We start from the raw sequence: 15313 nt of genomic DNA on the forward strand, positions 1-15313 counted from the left end.
GGGGGGGGCTGTGCAGATAAGCCTTTAGGGTAGTCTAATTAAGAGGATATTTCAGATCTTTTGAAGTAAAGTTTTGGGGAAAATTATCAATGTATAATTTCTTATATATCTTGTTGCAGTTATCACTTTGAATTAGTTTAGTTTGGAGAAAAAATAGTTTAGCCAGATTGGTGAGCTGACAGCTCAAAACTAAAGTAGGTTGTTGTCATCCTGAAAATGCTTGCTCTTAAATATTTCACAATGTTTCATCTGAATTAAATTTTGCTAACTTTTCCTTTATCCAAGTGCTTCTCAAATAAAGGGATGCAGCTTGAGGTGCGTGTGTGTGGATGCATATTTACTACACCATGGGGACCATTTCCCAGAAAAACACTGCCTTGTGGAGACCCAGTGCTCTTCATGGGGACCAAAGCCTGATCCCCACAGGTACGGATGCTGATTTTGGGTTAAGTTCAGGACCAAGGTGAGATATGAGTTTATACTAGATTTAGATATGGTAAATGGTAAATGGACTGTACTTATATAGCGCTTTTCTATCCATCCAGAACACTCAAAGTGCTTTACACTACAATCATTTACCCATTYACACAGCACTCTATTAGGTCTCTACAAAGCTAACATACAATCATCTATGGAGACTGATCAGTGCCAATCACATTCATACACCGATGGGACACACATCAGAGGCATTAGAGGTGAAGTGTCTTGCCCAAGGACACACCAACTGAGAAAACAACCTAACCACTCTGCCACAGCTGCCCATTTAGGGTCAGGTATATGTACTGGGTTGGCTAGGTTAAGGATAAAGTATAAGAGTTGGGCTATAAAAATGACTGGAAAATGAATGGAAGTGAATGCAAAGTGTCCATGAGGATAGAAAAACCAGGGAGATTAATTTAAAACAAAAACAAAAAATTTAAACAGTTTTAAAAAGTGTAAAAATGCATTAGCCTTGAAGGAGCATCACAGAAATCAGGATGCCTCACATATCTTGACTAAAATATATATTTTTAAAATTTTCAGTAAATATAGAAATAGATTTTGAATCAATTTTAAATTTCTAATCAGTGATTCAGTGCAGCAAAATAAACAACCTTTAAAAGGTAAAAGATAATAACACGTGTTCTTTTGCATAATGCAAAGTGTTTGCCCTTCAATTATCAGTTGAATTTAAATAATTCTGGTGCCAGAAAGTCATAGTGGTTTGTACAGATAAATAAATAAACAACACCTGGTTTTCAAAAGTATTTTAGTTCGAGGAGTGGGGGTATGAAAAAAATTTAAGTTGTGGGCATGATGGAAACTAATTGAAAACCACTGCATTACCCTAAATTTTTCATTGCAGTTATTATGAAAATGGTGCCAGTCTATATCAGGATTGCTAGAGCTAGCTCCGCTTTGGCTTTTTGTGCTTACAAATATTGCAAGTATACATAAAATTGTACGTGATTTAGAATGTAAATTAAAATTGACTGCAATGTAAATGTTTAAATGGCTGTCTGGAACAGGTAATATATTAATTGCCCACAGCATTTCCACAGACCTCAACTTCATAAGACCTGAACTATCCTCTTAATTAAATGTATCTTTATCAAATGTTATAGACTGAGAATAAAATACCCCAGTGAAAATAAATTTTGGTTTCATTTTTACTACTAGGAGCAAAAGAAAAAAAACTTTCYCCCCCAATATTTGATCCTAATCAGTTAGGAGTCACCAGGACATTAGGGGCAGYGATGATCAAAATAAGGTTTTGGGARGACTGGCTAACAATTTAAAAGTCAAAATAAAACCTTTTCACACTGACTGTCTTTTTGTAGTTGAGACTTTACGCCACTGTAGAAGCACAAATCCCTCCAAACTACCAATCCACTAAAAATAACCAGCGCCAGATAACATAGAGAAATACTTTTATAGCAGCTTTCTTGATAATCAATTAATTTTATCAAACAATATCAGTTTCAGGCTGCTTGATTCCCAAATAAAATTAGAGGCACATWACACACTCTCAGACTGGATAACATTAGCATACTTCCCCAGGTGYATCTCATATGCCATCCACACAGTGTGGTGAATAATTTCATTATATGTTATATGTACAACATGGACATTTCAATTGAAAGTTTACATTTTAAAATTCAACATTTCACAGWATTTTCTTAGGACACAGATTTGCATCAGACCAAGAAATGTTGCTTTTTCCTGCCTTCCAGTTTTTACAGTTGGTACAGCAACAAAACTGTGGGGTCATCACAATTTCAGCTTTGCAGCTCAGAGTGCTGTATAACTGATGTCACTGATGGGCTCAGGTGAAAAAAAAGTCAGACTAACCTTTATTTCTCTACATTATACTTGACCAGTTCTAGCTTTTTTTTATTTTTTTGCTGGCAGTCTGCAATTAGTGCAGTTCACTCAGGGTTTCATGCATAAAACAAATAATATGGGAATTTCACATGTTTRTTTTAAAAGACTTGACATTTCCTCAATAAGTGTCAAGTCCAGCTTGGGTTAAATGGAATGTTTTTGCAGAAAAAACAAGWTGATTACAAGTTGCAGTTTTTAATATTACTGACTGAAAGCTTAAGTTGAAAACAAATGATAGTGAACTATATTAAATTGTGCAGTTTTAAAGTTTAAAGCGTTTACTCCAGCAGTTTTCCAGATAGTCTGAAATGGGAGTCCATGCTCAGTGTAAACAAATCTTATCTGCTGAACAAATCTGGGAATAAACCTTATCGGTTCATCAAAATTGTCCAACTTCTCTACCCTAAATGGCCTCTACATGGACATCAACATGACCTATTTTCAGTCGCTTCTGTTGTTTTTATTTATAAAAAAATGCACAGTAGCAGCTCTGTTGTTTGAAAAGACATTATCCATAGAAATGAGAAAATAAAATACATACAAATTTTGTTTGATTTTTTCCTGACTGTTCTTCATAACACTGACATAAGCATCTTTAATACAGCAGAAAATAATAAYAATAAAACATTTCCCTCAAGTTGTTAAAGCTAGTTAGAATAATTGCATTTCGATTGTGTRGTTATAATTTCAAAGCCTGTTAGAACAGTTGTTCTAGTTGAAGTCCAGAACTGTCGATGGTTGAATGTGGAGGCAGGTGACTCTCACAATCACAAACCTGAATAACCAACCCAGCACCAGCAGGTGCACGGAKGCAGAGGGAATGCTACGTGATCTTTCGCCTCTGCTTTTCGCATGACTCCTCTCAATACGAGTCTTAAAGGGCAAACCGGAGGAAGGGGGGAAGAAAGTCACAGGTGTGGAAAACAAGGATATCTAAATAGTGTTGAGTTTAAGAAACAATACACTCAGCATGGTTACAACTGCTGCTGCGAGACAAGGTTAGGTCGAACAGGAGCAGATGAAATTKYGGAGCTATYGGTGGCAGCTGGGATGGAGTGTTCTCAGTGTTAGAAATCACTTGATATTAGATGTGAGAGAGATTACTCACATCTGAGTGGGCGTGGATCCACATCTGCRCATGAGAACACAACTCAGGACAGATTTTCACAAAACAAGGCTACAAYYGAATGCACGTTTAGCATCTGATAGWTGATAAATGGAGATATACAGTATACAAGAACAAATGCACTCGCTGTCAATCTAATCTGTTAATTACTTCTTTCTTTAAGAAGAAGAAAGCTTTGGCAGTGTGGGTGCCTGTGTATCCTGCTTAAACAGATGCATGCATGCTGAATATTTAACTTTAAATTRATTGAAATGACCAGTAAGATGCCCTCAAATGACCTCAACTTCTTTAAAAAGCCGTGGTTACCGAGACATGCCGAGGCACTTCTCACTAACCGTGGCTGGGGATTAAGCAGAAATGCACCCACAGAAGACGTTCCACTCCGATGCTGTGGTGTGAACCAAGACAAGTGCAGGAAGGCCAAATCCGGTGTGAAGAAAGAGTTACCCGCATAAAGCAGAAAGATAAACACATTACTGATTCGCTAGTTGCTGCAAGTACCATAATGAACTCCTAATCGCKGCTGAGGGTGTAATTCATCTATGAAATCAGCTGCAAATTGAGATGAGGAAAATCAGTTTCTGATCTATCTCATGCGAGAGMTTATCAGGAAGGAATATCGAACGGCGTGTCTCTCAAAAGGTTAGGAGTAACACTTTCCTGTCAGCATTGACATTCTGTCAGTAGAAAACTTCCCCCTCAGCTCAGTCATGTACACACAGGCCTGCAAAGCAGCACGTGACTCAAACAGATGAATGCATCTGTATTCTCCTCAGCGCCGACCCGATCAGCGGCGACTATCACCGAAGGTCAGAGTGTCATTCTCTCAATCAACTCCAGCAGCGCACAATGTCAAATGCTTTGTTGAGTGCAGTTGTCAAGAGATGGAGTATGTTTACCCCACTCCACCCAATTTCCCCACCCATCCCGTCTCCTCCTGGTCTTTGTCACCCCCCCTGCCTCCACCTCCGATGACATGTCTGCTCTCTCTGGAGAAAAAGCAATCATAGAACACGTAGAGTGCGYTGTGCGTGAGCGTTATGCTCATGGCACCTGAACTACTCCTCCATCTTTAYGTTCCTGTTTCTTAATGTCAAGCACCCACAGCAGGTTCTGGTCAGAGCCATCCACATTCATCACATATCAAAGCCACTGGACATGTGTCTGTGTTCTGTGTGTGCATTGTGGGTGCTTTCGTTTTGTGCTTGTGCATGTGTTTGGACAAGATAAACCCAGGGCAGTGGAACTGAAAGGAACACTTGTGAAAGGAAGGAGAGAGACAGACAAAGAGCAGGGTGGTGACAGAGTGAGAGCGCACGAGTGAAAGAAATGACTCACCTTCTCCGCCGACTGGGCTGTGCCAAAGAAAATTGGGATGAAAGCCAGCCACACTATGCAGGTGGTGTACATGGTGAAGCCAATGGGCTTGGCTTCGTTGAAATCTTCTGGTACATCCCTTGTCTTGATGGCGTATATGGTRCAGGTCACCATCAACAGGATGCTGTAGCCCAGCGAACAAATGATTTGGAGGTCYGTGATGTCGCACTTCAGCACTCCGCGGGCCAATATGGGGTTTCTGGTTCTTTGCTCATCGTAGTCAATGATAGTGTTTGGCGGGTCGACGGCAAACCACACCAGCACCCCTAGCAGCTGCACAGAGATTAAACTCGAAGTGATGGCAATCTGGGATGTGGGACTGATGAAGCGAGGGGCYGTGACCGTCTGCTTGCCCTGCTCAAAGATCCTATAGATCCGATTGGTCTTGGTGAGCAGGGCAGCGTAGCTGATGCACATGCCCAGGCCCAGAAAGATCCTCCTGAACGCACAGACGGCCACGTCAGGCTTAGCAATCATGAGGAAGGTGATGATGTAGCAGAGGAAGATGCCGGTCAGCAGCACGTAGCTCAGCTCTCGGCCAGACGCCCTCACTATTGGTGTGTCATTGTAGCGCACGAACGTTGCCATCACGAAGATGGTGGCGATGATTCCGAGCATGGCCAGGAAAACRGGGATGACTGCCCAAGGTGAGTGCCACTCCAGCTTGATGATTGGGATGAGCTGGCAGGCTGTTCTGTTAGAATTGGGCCTCTTGTCGTAAGCACATAACCTGCAGGAAGTCTCGTCGTACTGGTACTGGTAGCCATCACACAGCTCGCAGTGCCAGCAGCATGGCATGCCCTTTACTTTCTTCTTCCGCTCCCCAGTTTTGCAGGGTAGACTACACACCGAGATGGGCACCTCCTGCTCACCATCTGGCCACTGAAGCTCCTCCAGCTGGGAGAGATGTGACAGGAAGAGGAGTCAGCGACTGTGACATAAGCAAGAGGTATCCAAACAGGATGTCAACTTGTTGTACAAACACAACATATAAACTTCCTACAGCAGAAAGGAATGATTAACGCATTACAGTTCAGCATCTTTCTTGCCAATGCCTTAAAGGGACTGTTTTTCAATACTTGGAAAATAATTAAAATCACCATRGCAACAGAGACTACTTTTGTTCAGTGAAATAAAAATAAATGTGAATTGCAAAAGACATTAGGTTTTAATACAGCAGCCAGTGAGGTATGAAATACGCGATGAGAAGAAGGGAAAATGAGATTTGGGTTCGCAAAACGTGACCATTCGACTTTGCAGGCCCATTTCGAGTTTATGATCCTGTCATGAAAAAAAGAAAAGAAAAAAAAGCGAAGTATACAGAAGCACCATAAAGCTGTGTTAAAGTCCAAAAAGGCCCTGAGGCATTTTATGAATCAAGCTAAAGCTGTTCTTGTTTGAACATACAAGTCAGACTAGAAAGATGTGAAAAGGTGGATTTCCATATTTTTTTGGGGAGGCAAAAATTCACAAAAMCTCTGAGCGGATCTTTTGATTTAGTTTTTGAAGGTGCACTGAACTTTGGCTTAAAACACCAGGAGATCAAAGCTTCATCATTTTGGTTTCACAGCTGCATGAAAGATCAACAGTGAGTGACATGATACCAGAATAAATGACTTGATCTTCAACACACTGAGGACYGGTTTTACTTCTGTCATTAACATGAATCTTTGGAGATCAATAACAAGTTRACACTTTGAAGTGTAAATGCCAAAATTTTGAGGATCACACAGACCACATTCAGAGCTGGTCTGAATCACAGGAAGTAACGTTTTTTGACCTTTTACTTACAATGTCCTCCATATAAACTGGATTATTTCCTGTAGAATTTCTATTTCTAAATACTTGTTATTGACAGAAAAAACTGTGACATCATGTTTGAGTAGCTGCAGCAACTATGAACTTTRGGTTCATTCTGCAGAACACTTCAGTTCATCCATTTCTCCCACTGCYAAAAGATAAGTTTAGTTGCCACCAGTGTGGCCCTTAAATTGGTTTTTAAAGAAACAAATTATTAGCTATATTCTGTGAAGTAGTTATAAATATAGATTTCTTAGCTGTGATATCAATCATAGACCACAGAGCATAAAGAAAGAGGCAAAAGTCTTCATCCAGGTTGTAAGCTAATGGCTAGTCAAATAAGGGCCATTTTTTGYTGAAGCTGCAAAAGTGTCAGTCTGTCTGATCAYTGCRTTAAGTAGGTCAAAAAGTTTACTTCACTCCTGGTGGACTGATGTAGCCCCAGTACTCTGCATATACATGGYCTATCTATGCTCAGTCATTGTTCGTAGAAACATCCCACATAGCAGACAGGTGTGGGCCAKATCTGGCAATGATAGCACTGTTTTTRAGATGGTATGCTGTAACTGGYCCTGTTGTGGTTTGGTTTATGTRGTGCTAGATCATGCATGGACCACGTCTGGCAAACCACATCAGACGCCACCAAAGGTTGAGTGTTCAAGTGTTTAGTGCATGATGGGCCAGTGCTGGGCCATGCAAATTTTGCTTTGTGGGATGGATATTGTTCAGTTGAAAAACAACAATATACCAAACAAATGGTGTCATGCATAAGGGTAGAGTTTTAATAATAATAATAATAATAATAATAATAATAATAATAATAATAATAATAATAATAATAATAATAATTAATACAGTGTTTTTTCCACACTGGTATATTGTTTTTGAGAAAAATATATATTTTTGCACAAAACAACAATAAATAGTTCCTGGTTTGGCTAGACTTCAGCCTGGAGGAAAATAATTTGCCTTTTGCTACATACTCTGTGTTCAGAGACTGATATCACAGCTGATAATTAATAACTATTCAACAGAACATCACTTCAAAAACAACCAGACTGTCTTTTTAATAAACAGGTTTATTACACCAAGAAGAACAGTGAGTTCTCAGGCTTGTTRTTCTATTAAACTTTTTTCATATTTCTGTGCAGAGGCTGGCCCCAGAGATGAGTTTTTCTTTTAAAATGTAAACAATATAAAATAAATTACTTCAAGGGTAGACAACTTGAACGATACAAAAAAAAAAAGATTAAATAGAACTAAAACAAATAAGTTTAAAGGAAAGCACATCAGTGTGTACTTAAAGAATTCAAGGAATTTGACAATCAAACAGCACTGTCACAAACAACTGATTTCTAAAAGTCAAAATCTTTTCCTGAAATCACTGACATGGCTCGTTAAAYTTAAAAATGACTCTCAGACTTAAAAAAAAAACTTTTATAATCCCCGTTGCCATCATCTTGTGTTCAAAAAGTAAAAAGTGTCATTTTTGCACAAGTGATGCCTTCACARAGGATGTCACCGTGTTCTGCTGAGACCTAAACTGGCAGCATTTTATTTTATTATTTTTATACCTAAGTTCTTTTGGAACAAATGTCATGACAATGAGCTGMGAACACTATAAAATGTGAGGTTACTGTAAGATTGTTACACAGCTTTTATAGATTTACTCATCAGATGGAGTTTAAAATTAATACTTACTAATTTTGGTGAAAAGAAAAGGTTTGTTTTTATTTATAATTATCCAAAAGCTAATTTTCTGGAAAGATAAAATTATCTCATTTGACCAGACAGATTNAAAGAAAAGGTTTGTTTTTATTTATAATTATCCAAAGGCTATTTTTTCTGGAAAGATAAAATTATCTTATTTGACCAGACAGATTTGCAGCTGTTTCTGAGGTATCATTAAAAAAAAACTTTTCTCATTTTTAAAATAAACTTTAATAAATAATTAAAGTAGAAAAACAGAAAAATACGCCTGTTGTTACACTCAAAGACATAAACTATTAATAAAACATGAATTCTTCAAGATGATAAAACTCCTTGTCCGTATGTGGCCGATAATTAAAGATACTGGATACACATGTATGTGTGTGTGTGCATGTGTGTGCGTCTGTGTTTGTGTATCTGTATGACGGATGTGTTATTTCTGCACTGTCTGTGTAGATTATCATCTGTCATTTATCAGGGAGCATGAAGGTGTCGTTTGTTATTTGGACAATGACTGGTGCTCTCTGGAAATCCTCCCGATTGCACACAGTGTGGATACAGTAATGAGACCAACAGCTCTGCTGCTATGGAGACCAGAAGCAGTTTATTTATACTTTTTTTTTGACACGTCAGACTTGTAGTTTTCTCCCGGGTTTTGCTTTAGCTGTTAATTTAAAAAGTTAATTCAGGTTTCTRCGAGCTAAAACACTGTCACRGTGAACTTATTTTGATGCTCGTAGAGAAGTCCTAAGCTGCTCAGAGCGGAGCCATGTTTCAGACAGATGGCTCTTCACACATTACTGAACAAACTTAAACCTTTCGCTATCAAATGTTTTTGTAATTTTTCCACCTGTGCCATCAAATCCCACTTATTAGACTTTAATTACTGCATACAGGAGAGGCTGTATCCATGAGTTCTCTTGAGAAATGTCACATTTAATTTGTTTATTTAGCTCGTCGGCTTTTAAAATGAACAGAATATTCCCAATTCCATTAATGTAGGCAAATTTAAGTCATAATTTTCAAATTAATTGCAACAATGTCATTTATAGTTCCTATAAATCAACATGCTGCTCCTATGCAGCTTTAAAACCTGTAGTTCTGTATAGAGATGCATGTAATTCAGTGCTTCCATAACAATAAAAAGCAATTTCATGATGAATTTTTCAGGTTGTGAGTGAACTAACAATACATTTATTTTTGCTTTAAAGATCCACATTTTTCAGAGCGTCCAATCAACTTAAGATTYGTACGCTTTGCAGAAATGTGATCATAGACCCATCATGTACAGTAAAGCCAGACAAAAACTCCTATCAGCTGTGGAAGATATGTGTAAAAATCCAGGCATCAGTTTCCAACAGCGTCACCTTCTTCAGAAGATTCTTTGCTGCCAAAAACTGAACATATAACGTGTGGAGTCACACCAGGGTTGAAAACACGTCTATTCTCCTCCCTGCACTCGGTGCTGTCGGTTCTTTGACAGATGCAGTGTAAGCATAATGAAATCCAGTAACACAAAGAAGTCTTGCTGCTGCTCCMTTCCTTCTGCTTTTTAGTGTTGAACTTCTCTTACTGAGGCCCATCTGATGCAGCCGTGTCCAGGTTTTCTTTAGTTGTCAAAACACATCAGAACGTAGCCTCCAAAAATACAACTCTGCCCTTTTTTTACAAATTAGTTTTTACTCATGTTTTTGTCTCCTCTTCTATAAAACCTAAATTAAAGGCATAGCATTCATCTGCTGACTAAATTTTAAACRAGTTCTTTTGCATCTAAAGACATGAATTTGAGAGTAAATGATCGGTAGAATCTTAGGTATAAAATCAGCAATGTTTTTTTTATCTAAACATTTGGAGAGAGGTGTCAGTGAATCGTCTCACCCTGAGCTGAAGGCTCTCCACCCACTGTCCCACCACCTTATATTCCGGGGTAGAGGAGTTAGTCATCTGGATCTGGAACAGGTCATAGCGTCCCGGAGCATCGCCGTTCTTGTTAAACACAACAGAGGTGCCGGCGCTACCTGCACAGAGAACAAACAAACAAAAACAATAAAATTAAAAGAAAAAGAAAGAGAAAATACCGACCAATCAAACAACAGAAAAGTTTCAGAAGCTAGGGTGAGAGGAAACAACAGCTCCTTTAATTGAACCACTCAGTGAAGAAGTCTGACCTTTACTGGAGCACTGTGGCTACTTTTTTTTTCTTTTTTTAACGTATTTTTACAACCCCAATCCTGAACATTTAGTATGTTGTGTAAAATATAACTAAAAACAGAATGCAGTGATTTGCAAGTCTAATAAATCCACTTTTTATTAACAGAACATCAACGTTTTAGTTAAGAAATCAGGTAAAAACTATCATTTTGACAGAGTCAAAAAGCTGTAGATGTAAGTAGTACAAATAAGAAACAGCTGTAGGAGCAATTTGTAACTAATTAGTTTAACTGGTAGCAGGTCAGTAAGTGGACTGAGGATAAAAATAGCATTTTAGAGGTTAAAGCTCTTTCATGCAARCAAGAAGCCATATGTGAACACCATCCTGAAACGCTGCCGTCTTCTCTGGGCCAAAGCTCATTTAAAACGGTTGAATCAAAATCTGAAACTCTTTTAGGAAATCGTGAACACCAAGCCATTTGTACTAAAGAAGGAGAGGGACTATCCAGCCTGTTWTCAGTGCACAGTTTAAAAGCCTGCCTCTCTGATGGTATGGRGGTGCATTAGGGGCTATGTTTTGTCAGCTGACACATCTGGAAAAGCACTATTAATGCAGAAAAGTGGATGGTGGTTTTAGCACAATTTATGCCATCAATCCAGGAAGACCTGTCAAGGAGGTAGAACCTRCATCAGCAACACATTCTCACTCCCGAGTCGTCACATATTGACGTTTTTCAAAGGTCCCTTTGCGTCCAATTTTGACGCATCAGGTACCCCCCTCGCGTCAGTCCTTGCCGCCCGCGGCTTTTCCGGGTTGCGCCACCAGGGGTCTTTGGGTCGGGGGTCTGAGGTTAWCATTAGGGATCAGGATAAATGGTTAAGTTTAGGGACTGGGGTCAGGGATAGGATGTCTACAGTGAACATTAGGTAATTTTAGGCTTTGCAACACGTAGTTGCCATGAATTTCCTACATTTTCTAAAAATTGTTAATTTTACGTATCAGGGTTAATGGTTAAYTTTAGGTACTAGGGTCTGGGACAGGATGTCTAAAGTGAATACACGTAATTTCACGCTTTGGGACGGTAGTATTTGTGCATTTTCTACACTTTGAAAAATTACGACAACAGATTCCGCCCCATCCCGTCAAAATATGACGCAAGGGGGGTACCTGATGCGTCAAAATTGGATGCAAAGGGACCTTTGAAAAACGCCAATATGTGACGACTCGGGAGTGAGAATGGGTTGACATCAGACAAGAATGGGACAACATTCACCTCCAAAAACCCCAGCAGCTGCTCTCGTCAGTTCCTTGACGTTTGCAGACTGTCGTTAAAAGGAGAGGAGCTGCTTTACAGTGATAAACATTGCCTCATTTCAACATTTATGAGATGTGTTGCTGCTACAAAAATATAAAAAACAACTTATTTTGTCAGAAAAAAGGGTCAAATTTTATGTTGAAGCATTTTGCGTGTTTATTAGACTCCTCTGTGAATAAAATATGTGTTTATGACAATTTGCAAAACCATTGCATTCAGTTTTATTTATATTTTCCACAGCATCCCAACATCTTCTGAATTGGAGCTGTACTTTAATAACAATGGATGAGAGAAGTATTTGATCAGTGAGCTTCCTCTTGATCAATAAAAAAAAAAAAAAACTTGCTTACTTCTTTTTCTCCCGTACATTCACTGCAGCTGCACAATAACAGCTAAAAGATTGGGTTGTCACATTCAAAACACAGTTAGTCATGTGGACTCTCAGCGCTGTTCATGAATCAGCAGCGAACTGCTATGGGAAGATAAAAGCACACCTCTGCTGCCCAAAACCAAAGCTTTTCAGTCATGCAGTGGTCAACAACGGGAGACACGAGGAGGATAAACAGGTCAGCCAAAGCATCATATGGTCCCCATCTGCTCCCAGTGTGCAGCAGAAGCAGAAGTCCTGAAAAATTTTCACTAATTAGTTCAGTGAGGAGACCTGAACATGCAAAGAATAAATGCATTTTAAAGCCCAGTTTGTGTTTTTCAATGGCTGGTGATAATGTTTTGGCATGTGTCTGTTTGTCTGTTCATTGGCTAAATAGCTCATTAACTAATGAACAGATTTTCAAAAAAACATAATCATCATTGGATGTAGTCAATAAATGAACAAACAAACAAACAAACAAACAAACAAACAAACAAACAAACAAACAAACAAACAAACAAATAAATAAATAAATAAATAAATAAATAAATAAATAAATAAATAAATAAATAAATAATATTTCATATAAATTGTAACCTTTTAATTCATGATTCAGTTTCACAAAATAAACAAATTCAAAGGCTGAAAGATAACACTTGTCTGGCCCCTAAGCTTTTGGCTTAACTGTGCCCCCCTGAGAAATTTAGTTGAATAGCCGAATAACTACATCTCCCATAATGCATGTTGATTATTTTTACCCGCAAAATGACATCATGTCACTACTAGGCAGAGGTGCACAGGGTTCTAAAGTAGATAGCTGCATTTTCACTAGCTACTTTTGCCATGGCCTAGTTGCACTGGTAAGTGGGAATTTCCCACTTACAAGTCATGACTATACACTGAGACACCCCTGGAGTGGGAATTCCCTGTCGGAAAGTGGGAGAGTTAAAAATTCAAGGCAGCTACTCAACACAACTCAACAGTGAGTAAAACTCTTACTTTTACTTTTAATAGTATTTCTGTATTATTTATTTCACATTTAGTTAGTCGTACACATACTTTTCATTGTTTAATAGCGGACGTATTGAAACATGTTTCTATGCAGGAAATACCATGTAGAGCTCAGTAATTGTTAGCAGTGCTCAACCACAGGAACGTGAATCACTTTTAATTGGACTCTGAGGAAAATAACAATAAATATCCAGCTATACAGATTAACTTTTGGAGTTGGCCCCACCTAACCCACCATAGCCAGCCCAAAATGGTTGTGACTTAGTCAAATTTACAGAACTTTTATTGTGTACTAGTGTGCACAACAGCAAAATGACCATCATTTCTCAACATAAGGTTATCTTAGTTTCAAACACATTTTAAGCCCGTTCAGAACATTACTTCAATGAATTCTATGCCTTTAATAAAATGTCAAATCTGTATTTGTGCAAGCTCTAAAACCAGCCAGTTGAGTCTGCGCTTGTGCTTATGGTGTATACGCATTGCTCCGTCATATGGGCCTGACGATGGTGCAGAAGGTGGCGTGTTGCTGCAGATGTTTGTCGACAAGAGAGCCCTCTCACAGCAGTCGTGCTGAATGGCATTAATGAAAAAATGACATTGCTTTATTTTATATATGAGGTCTGCATGGCTGATAAGGTCAGCCGAACCATTCCACAGCACTGGGAGACAATGAAAAAAAAAACATTTCACCTTGGCACTACATACACCGGTCCAAATGGAGATACCATTTTTGAAATGGGACAGGGGAGCCTGATGACTCTTGGCGTGGGGAATTAGGGGCTTTTAATAGCTCTGGCTATAAAAAAAGTGTGGCGAAATGAAGCACAAGCATATGTTGGAAACACTCTGGGAGCATGCAGTCTTTTATTTCTAGAACAGAGAGTTTGGCTTTTGGACTGAAGGCTACCGCATGTTCTCCTTAGTTTTTTATCCAGAGGGGAATTTATTCCCTTTATTTTCTTAAGGACATTCCACAAAAGATTCAAGCCAAGTCTCTTGTAAAATTATGGAGAAAACAAATAATTAAAGACAACAAATCAAGGACTTAAAAGTAACTGAATGACTGTACCGCCGGTCGCATCTTATCTATCTTATCTTAACAAACAGAAATGAAGTTTTAAGTAATAGTGTCATGAAGTAAGAAGGGAATGTGTTGGTGATAACTCTGTCTGTGCTAAGTTTAGTTATAAGAGATCCTTGACAGGTTTGACTTCAAAAGTTAATATCAAAGTTTGTAGAAAGGTTTATTAGCCCTTGAAAAATGTGTTGGGGATGACTCTGAGCTGCTATCCCACCAATTTATAACTCAATACTGTATCTGCAAAGTTGACTGAGTCATAGCCTTGTTAGTGTTCCCACAGTTTGTCCTATCCACTAAAAAAATTAGTGTCCCACTTTTTTTAGGTACCAATGTGTCAGCACTGAAAATGAATCAGGACTGGAGCAGCACCCATTTAATTTAAGCAAACTTGTAAAAAATATAAAAGAAAATAAAATTTTCACTTAAAGCTGTAGCTATCTTGAAAAACCCAACTAAAACTCCGTAGGTGGCAGTCACCATGCTGTCACTCGAGCTTTCAACTGCACTGACAGCAAAACTTGTTGACACGCTGCATAAAGATGTTGACAAGGTATTGACTTCTGTGAGGAAACGCTGCGCCAGAGTTGCCATTCTTACTCCATGTCTCAGCAAAATCCTACATATAGCGAGCGCACAAACACACCGTCAGTCACTGAGGGAGGGGACATGGCTGATTGGCCACCGGGCGCTCCTCAGGTTTAGAGCAAATAATTAAGTGCTGTTTCTGTGCGTGCGCGTAAGGAGGCATCAGAAATGCATTCCTGTTTTCTATTAGCTGATATGTTCAAGGGAACAAAACGGTCTTCGCAGACTCCTCAGTGAGAGTGCTGTCGAAGATGAAAGATTCATGCATTTGAATGTGGCTGTGAACTAAGACATGACAAAAGTGCACTGCAGCTGAGCTGTGCTAAGCAGTGTGGGTGGACCAGGGATCCACTGCTGTGTTTTTCTCGCATCATTATTCTCTCCCCATTTTTTTGCCCCCCCCCCCCCCTTTTTTTTTT

At 39.0% G+C, this 15313-nt stretch overlaps 1 protein-coding gene across 1 annotated transcript in view; it reads right to left on the bottom strand.

Moving 5' to 3' along the window:
- The window catches only part of grm7 (glutamate metabotropic receptor 7), a gene marked incomplete at its 5' end in the record, with an annotated part of 63196 nt that overhangs the window by 9356 nt on the left and 38527 nt on the right, over positions 1 to 15313 (bottom strand). The window contains 2 exon segments of the mRNA XM_014016729.1: positions 4829 to 5764; positions 10256 to 10395. Of these exon segments, the coding sequence (XP_013872183.1) occupies positions 4829 to 5764; positions 10256 to 10395 (1076 nt within the window).

The sequence above is a fragment of the Austrofundulus limnaeus genome, unplaced genomic scaffold, assembly GCF_001266775.1.
Source record: "Austrofundulus limnaeus strain Quisiro unplaced genomic scaffold, Austrofundulus_limnaeus-1.0 Scaffold3, whole genome shotgun sequence".
Classification (NCBI taxonomy): domain Eukaryota; kingdom Metazoa; phylum Chordata; class Actinopteri; order Cyprinodontiformes; family Rivulidae; genus Austrofundulus; species Austrofundulus limnaeus.